The sequence below is a fragment of the Myotis yumanensis genome, unplaced genomic scaffold (assembly GCF_028538775.1).
Source record: "Myotis yumanensis isolate MYYU_CA2020_CCGP unplaced genomic scaffold, mMyoYum1.0.hap1 SCAF_3, whole genome shotgun sequence".
Classification (NCBI taxonomy): domain Eukaryota; kingdom Metazoa; phylum Chordata; class Mammalia; order Chiroptera; family Vespertilionidae; genus Myotis; species Myotis yumanensis.
The window spans coordinates 14,401,082-14,409,277 of record NW_027223754.1 but is presented as its reverse complement, the minus strand read 5'-3'; the positions used below and the strand labels follow the sequence as shown (position 1 = coordinate 14,409,277).

Sequence of the window (8,196 nt, the reverse complement as noted above, 5' to 3'; positions counted from 1 at the left end):
CAACAACTTCCAATGGATACTTTTGCTCTTTTGGAACCGTTGAGGAATAATGTCACTCTGAAAGCATGGAACATATTGGACTGGAAATTCTCTCTCCAAAAGGTAATACAGTACAGGTCTTGAACTGGTTCTTGATATTTTGAATGTAACAAGGAAATGAAGAAATACAACATTATTCAAGTAAGTTTACAAGCAGTATGTGTTTATATTCACCGTTGCATGTGAATGTGTGTTTGTGTGTGATGCTATATATCTGTATAGAGAGGTGTGATTGAGCAAATGGCATCTACCTAGTGTTATCCCCAAAATAAAAAACAAAATCACAGTTAAACTATCAGCTAATCATCTGGTTAAATGTAGTAACTGTTACTTTTAAATCAATTTGAATTCTTTAGTTTCATTGGTCATATGTTTAAAAAGAACATATGTTCAGTTTTTCATAAGAGAAGCATTTTTATCAAGTACAAATTTATAAATTAAATTAAAATTGCAAAAGTATGTATCCTAATAGCATTGATATTTAAAACACATCATTGAAAAAGGTCTCTATTCCCTACAAATACTCATTTCCCTTCTCTATGAACTTTTCTCAATAAAATAAATGAAATGATAGCATATGAGTTTTGATCCTCTTTGTTGACTATCACATTTAATCATGGTTACACAGTAGCACCAAAATTAGGACAAAAATACAAGAATTACAGGAGAGATCTTAAATTAAAGAGCTCATTGCATGCATCAAGGGTCTCATTTTCTGAGGAAAGAAGTTTCCAACTGCCAAACTTTGTGCATTTTCTCCCAAAAGAAATGTAGCCCACTCTACCCAAAACTAAACAAAAAATACAATAGACTGATTTTTCCATAGATATGTTATCTACAGTTTATGGAGCTGATAGTCCATTTAAATAGAAAAAGATAGATTTTACATAAAGCAAGATCGAGTACAAAAGCACAGCTTTTGTAATTTTGGTAATATTGCAATTTTACAAACATATTGCATAGTATGTGTAAGAAAATAGTTCCATTTGTCATATATACACAAGAAAACATTTACACGAAAATTACAAAACGAAATAAATGAATAGTGGACCTGGTTTAAAGAATTGTATAAAATAACGAGACACTGAAACACAAAATTACACATCTCCATTGTTAGCGAATGTCCTTGCACATTGTTAACCCTGTTTGGCTTTTATTTATAAGTATTCAAACAAATGAGATATTAAGAACGCAAAAACAAAAAGAATCATGGTTCATTATACCTCATTTCCTTTAATGTTTTTCATTGACTTTCTCAAAGATTGGAACCGCTTCAATCAACATAAAAAAATAGCCCTGTGGTTCTAAAAGTATTTCAAATTAATTATATTCTCCAAGGAATTTTTAGCAAGCAATGAAAGTGTGAACTCAGCTGAGTAAATCCCTCCTGGGCCCATCTGGGGATATAGTCTTTACATACTGGTTTTGTGGATAACAAAGATTTTATTAGGCATGTGTAAAAGGTAAGTGGACTACACTAAGAACGGTTTCCTTCTAAAACAAAAGCGTTAATTAATCATCTACAGCTCAGAATCTGGCAAGGAGGATGTTTACTATCTCACATTATAATTATAAGCCCTCCTATTTATTTGAATAAATTAGTAGAAGCAGCAGTGTTTTAGAGTTAAATATAATAGAAATCTCAGTCTTTGGTCTTTGAGATTTAAACAACTAATGAACTACAGTATTAAACAATATGAATAACAATGTTCAGGGAGGACATTCAGTAGTTTATGATTGTTTTAAAAGAATAAAAGTACAATATTATCTTACTTATCATATTCTGCAATATTCATTACTATAATGTATAAGAGTATATAGAGAAAATAAGTATCTTTAAATAGGGTCACATGAGTGGTTTTAACTAGACCAAAGCTACTGAGAGAAGGTGACAAGAACTCACTAATACAAAACTCAACTGTGAGTTTGCTTTGCTATACAGAATTTGGCCATTAGGTAGCATTAACTACAATAATTTAATGAATGTGATGATCTTGACACGACCTGCTATAAAATTTAGCCACATAAATCCATTAAACACTCGCCAGCCCTCTACCTATTGCTGCCTCATTCAGAGATATCATTTTTGCAATGGCATAATTCATTAGAAGTTTTATTGTATCAAATGCCAATTTTATAAAATGAGGCACTATCCAATTGAGTAATTCAGATGCTAGAATTACATAGGAATTTTGAATGGCATATTATAAAAAATTTAGCAATTGACCTTTTTGATCAAATTACCTTTAAAAAGACACAATGCATTTTAGTTTGATAGAATAAATAATAATAGAATGACCAACAGAGTATTAACATTTGGTAAATGTTTCCATTATTTCCCTAAATAGTCATTTTTAATAAGATCCAAATATATTCTTTTCCTTTTGAAGGTCAACCAAATTACTGAAACCTGTCAAAAAAGCATTATTTTTTAAAAGGTACTTTAATGTTCAAATGGTAAGAGCAAGAAAGGGAGAATAGAAAAAAAAGGAGTAGAGGGTAGCATGCTGGAAAATTTGCATTTCAACATTTATAAGCAACATGTTAAGTAAGGTATAGAGGAGATTAATGATGCCAGTTCAGACTGGGCTACTGAACTCAAGATTACTGAGTCTTAACTGAACCAATTAAATTTAGAGATGAAAATAACAAAAACATCCTCCTAGTTTGATATACCCCTCTCACAGATAAGTAAGATCTGGCCAAAATAATTAATTATATTTATTTAGGTCACAGGAGTAGGGGAGCAGAACTAGAATTAGAACTCCTGGCTCAATTCTCAAAGGTTTGGAGTATAAACTCTAAGATTTCTGGTTAATGTAAAATTTGAAGCATTATTTTAAATACTTTATATAAATAATTTTGTACCAGATTATAAAGCTTATGATGCATAACCTAAAACAAACAAACAAACAAACAAACAAAAACAGGACAAAGCAGTACAGGCTAGACATCTTAGCTATATCGAGCAAAAGAAACATGAAATTTGGAAGTGTATTTTTTTTGGAAGTATCTTACTGAAATATTCTGAAAGAAAAAAGGATTTGTCGTCTTTGCTTCTTTTCTTTTAGCCCCATCAACTGAACTCAGTTACTTCTCAGTCTGTTCATTCCTAGCTTAGGATGTAAATGTCAGGTGTAGTCCCTACCCTTCCCTCTTCCTTCCTATTTTACCTGCTTGCCTTCTTCTCCCCCGCCCCCCCGCCCCCCCCAGCCTCCGGCTCCCCACCTTCCTGTCTTCTACAGCTAAACTGAATGCAAAATTTAGGGTTCATGTACTACACTTAAAGAATCTTTTTTTTTTCTGAGTTTGATTTACAAAAAATTAAATTTGCAACGAGATAAACTTGACTCTATTTACATATGTTGTGATGTAAAAATGGTACTGTAAAAACAGATCATGAATCTGCCTGGGTAATCTGCCATGGAGGGAGTGCTTTATTAGGAAAGAATCAAACCTTTGATAAGAAAATGAAGGACTTTTAAGAGCAATTTTCCGTGTCTTCAACAGAGGCTCGAACTCTGGGCCTGAGTCTATACTTAGAAACTAAGGACTCTAAAGCACCCAGTCACCAATTATTCGGTATTGGAGAGGAAAGCCTTATGTATCACATTTTTTCCTACTAAATTGAACAGATATTTTTACATCACCTAGACATAGTCTCAATCTCTTAGCTTATGTATTTCTTTTTAATTATTTCTATAACATTTCAGAATATATTTGAATTCAAACGTTGACAGCCCCTCACTAGATTTGGTTTTTACAGGGTCTTGTCTCCTCACTCTTTTCATCTGTTCTCCTCTTATGACATAACTTAACATTTCTGTGGCCCCTTCAACCCCCTAGAATATTTGCTTTTGAAATCAGAACATGTTTGAGGTGGAAGGAATCTCAAGAGACCATTTGATTCAATACTTTTTTTGCAAAGTTGAGTAAATGGAAGCTTAGAGATGTCCGCAGATGCCTAAATCAGCACACGATTGGTAGAAGACAGAGCTGAGATTCGAAACACAGCTAATTACTAATAAAAAGCAACAAAAACAAACCTGTTACCTCTTGATTAAGAACTTTTCTAATTGTTTTAATTTAGAGGTGTTTTCAACCTAAATATGACTCAAAGTAATATGTAGTGTTTTCCTAAAAAGTCCATAACAGTGATTAGCATTCATCATTTCTCAAAATTTCTTGTATTGTACTTTGTATTAGTATTTTGCAAAAAAAATGAGAATTTCTCATATTAAATTCTAATATTTTAACTTAAATAAATTGAAGTCTCGTGTTCTGATATGACTTTTAAGCAATAGCAGCAATAGCATAGCTTAATTCTTCCTCCAATATTGATTTAAAGGTTTATTTAAGGAACCCCAAACACAAGTTAAATTATCTTTTAAAAGTAATAAGACTGCACCAGCTTTCTGCTTCTTCTGCTGAGTATAGAACTTATTTAATGAAATGGAGCTTTCTCAATTACTTGATATGATGGATCATGCAAAGAAGATAATTCTGGCTAAATAGTTCACTGCTTACATTACCCATTTTCCTGCTTCCGCTACCCCAATAACCTCAGCAAGTCCCACTCTCCCACCTTACTTTGGGCTACAGAGGCCTGAACTTCAGTGTCTACAGTCAGGGTCCCTCAGAATGAGGCTCGCACGCACCTGGAACAGTGTGCATGGGAGGGCCTGGGAAGATTGATTGACATATGAAAATTAAGGACTTACCTTATAGTAACCAAGTCATTTTCCCATAATAGAAAATGTTTAATAGAATTCTACATTCTTGGATTCTGTAAGTTTCAAAAAAATCTGAGTTAAGAAGTATTGTATAAATGAACCTACAGTATTCTGGTGTTGTGTTTTAGAAGCTAATTTACAAAAATAAGCAGTGAAGAATGGAAGAAACCATGATTTCTGGTAGGAGGGCAGCTTAAGAGTCTGACAAAAGTAAATGTTAAGGGCTGAAAGAACAAATTCCTTAAAATATGAATCTAATGATGTAAACACATTTTCACCATTTGTTAGCATTTATATTTCTTTTACTACTTGAGCAGGAATTTTAAATTTAATTTCTACTGTCCTTAAATATTGATCTCTGGTGAAAAATACATAGATATACTTCTGAAGATGGTACTCCAATGGAAAGTGAATCCATTCTCAGCACTATGCAGCACATTAGTATTTATTTAGAGGATGTTTGAATTTATCAGTCCAAGTCAAGTATAACGTGAATGGTGCAAACAAAAATTGTACCATTAGAACCTACGTGTAACAAATAGCATGTGGATCCACACCACCTACCTGTATGCCCCTCTTAATCCTTTCTTATATCGCAATAAATTAGATGTTTTGCTAAAAGTAAATATGTCACATGCAATAGCCGAGTAAAAGCTACATAAGGACATTCAGACCTGACCAATGACAGCAGGGTGGCATATGGTTAATTCTGTAAATATATTGCTGAGTGCTTTCAAAATTAGCTAATGTACAAAATCCTCGACATAGTAGACAATGAGTAACAACACATTGAATTTAAAGAAACAAAACTCAGGGTGGGATTCTGTCTTATTTTGTTTTGTTTTGTTAAAAACCATGTATTGAATTTAATTTTTAGTAAAGCAAGCATTACATAATGCTTTAAAATTTTAAAATTCTGGGGAGGGGGGAGTGTACACCTAAAAAGATGAATGGAAAATTGTGCTTTCAGACTGTCGTGTTAGTTTTCTCACAGGGTTAACCATTTCATCTTGCCACTGGACACTGGGAATTTCGTCTAGGTAATGGACATATGTGCAGTTCATATCCAGGTCCTGCAAAAATCTAAAACTGTGTGCTTCACTTCATGTAGCAAAGGCACCTATGTTATTCTCCCTTTGAGCCAAAGTTATGATCCAGTTTTCCTGCTGAAGACGAGCTTCCGCTGTCCTGCCACGCAGCCACTCTGTGCTGAGCGGGACAGTAACTCACACGAGAAGGTGGAGGCGAGTCCCTGCTGACGCCGGGAGAAGTTGCTCCGTGGACCATTTGAAGCAGCTCTGGACTGATCACAAGGGAAACCGAGCAGAACCGTGAAGCAGACAGACAGGAACAAAAGGCTATTCTGGTGTGAGGAGGAATCAGTCACTTCAGCTCCACAAGCAGATGCTGCTGCTGAACTGACAGGTGGAACCCACTCCTGCCGGAGAAAGGTAGAGTTTGCCGTTGGGGCAGGCGCACAGTTCGTACACTGTCTGTCGAGGGTTGGGAGAGCTGGGTGAAGACGAGAAAGAGCCGGTGGGCAGATTTCCCAGCCGAATGGTGTCCGCATTCAAAAATATCTACGGGGGGGGGGGGGGGGGGGGGAAACTGCATTTTAATTCATTTTCGCATTCTCTAGGCCTCAGAGCTTTACCACGTGGCCTAGTGAGAAAGACTACACAACAAACACTCCTATTGGCTTAGCTGCCATGCTTTGTTGAGCAAACAAATTACAGTCCTAAGGCACAGCCCCTACGCTCTACAGCTATCTTCTCCTCTGAGACAGGGTGCATTGTGATGGCAAGTCATTCTTAAGTTTTAAAAATATTATAGGGGTAAGCTCTGGAATGGTGGGGTTGGGGTCTGCATATTTGGAGGTGAGATCTCTGAAGACCTGTTAGGGCTGGTGTTTTGCCCAAGGAAACTTGAGACCTAGATGATAAACAGTGGAACATGGAAAGCTAAACAACATGTGGATAAGGAGGTCATGTGGGGTCGATCAAATGACTATAAGATATTGTGAATGGTTCACTTATGAATAAACACAGAAATACTTGTCACTGGTTAGCCCTGGTGATTTGCAGAGCCTTGCTGACCCCGTGCTGCTACACTGGCTTTTATAGTTGGGAGCTCATTGTCTTTCCACTGGTGTAGCCTGAGGGAATGAATGCAGAGAGTCGCTGCTTTTATACAGGAAGGGCAAGCAGGTGGCAGCCTTGGAAAGCAAGCACAGATGTAGAGACCTCTTCAGTGGCCTTAGCCTTGAACCTTATGGTGTGTGGCCGGCCCATTTCAGCTTTATAGCACTACCCTCTAGCTCTCCTATCCACTTAAGGGCTGCTCTGGACAATATTTAGCTCCATGACAATACTTAATTCCATAAACTTCTGATATCCAAACTGTATCCTCACCCACATAAGGGAGGCATATTTGATTAATAGATAAATTAAAATGAAGAGGGCCTTCAAAAAGAGAAAATTATATTTTACTGGCTTAGATAGAAAATAAGCCAAGAGTTAAAAGGGACAATATATATTGATTCTTTCAACCCAACATGGCTCAGCTTCTCCAGGCTCCTGCAGCATGGATGTGCTTGCTCATGGGCTTGCTCGTATCTCTTTCTGTCTGCTGGTAATACTGTTTACTTTCCAACTTCTCAAATTGATATTTCTAGTCTATATTGTCCTATAAACCATGTAATCCATTTGTTTGGAAACTCTTTCTGGTACTCAAAATTACACCCCTGAGGTTTTAACTCATGGGCCATTGTGTTCTCTCCATTAAGAATTCATTTATCCCATCCTTCCCTGTTGAAATCAGACCTATTGCTGTAGGAAAACTCTTTATCAGTTTGCAAAATAAAAATTGTTTTCTCCTTCCTCTGTGATCTTGTAACATGTAACTACATCATTGCTTTGCATATACTATTATAAAATGTCCAGCGTCCTTCCAGCCATGATTCACATGGTCCTCAGAGCTGAATTTGAAATTCCTTGTAACATTGTGAGAAATAACTGCATCTTCTACAGTGCTGATTTTGAGTGTAATTTCATTTTACACACTTTGTCCATTATTTTGGTAACCTCAATGCTATGCCTGTTCTGATTTTAACTAGTTCAAAAACTATCTAAAGATAGATTTGACATATTTCTATATTGTTTAATAAATGATCAGTTTACCTTTCTGTGGCATAGTCAATGAAGCAAAGAGAAAGATTTTTATCATTTCACATTTCTTTGTAGGAAAATTACATGTTATTTATTCTACTATAAAGTGCTGTGCCTTTCTACATCTTTGTTTTATTAATATAAAAATGACCACAGCTGAATACCTCTGGATATGATTTATTTATAGCATTTTACTCAATTCACAATTAAATACCAACCTGTAATTGACCCAAGGAATCTGCTGATATTTTGAATAA

The 8,196-nt window shown here is 35.6% G+C and overlaps 1 protein-coding gene across 2 annotated transcripts in view; it reads right to left on the bottom strand.

The window, feature by feature from the left end:
- Positions 1-6,160: 6,160 nt before the first annotated feature.
- SGCZ (sarcoglycan zeta) overlaps positions 6,161-8,196 on the bottom strand; it is a 611,636-nt gene continuing 609,600 nt past the window's right edge. For both annotated transcript variants that reach the window (XM_070407376.1, XM_070407377.1), the window contains one exon: positions 6,161-6,352. In XM_070407376.1, coding sequence (XP_070263477.1) covers positions 6,161-6,352 — 192 coding nt within the window. The remainder of the gene's footprint in view (positions 6,353-8,196) is intronic.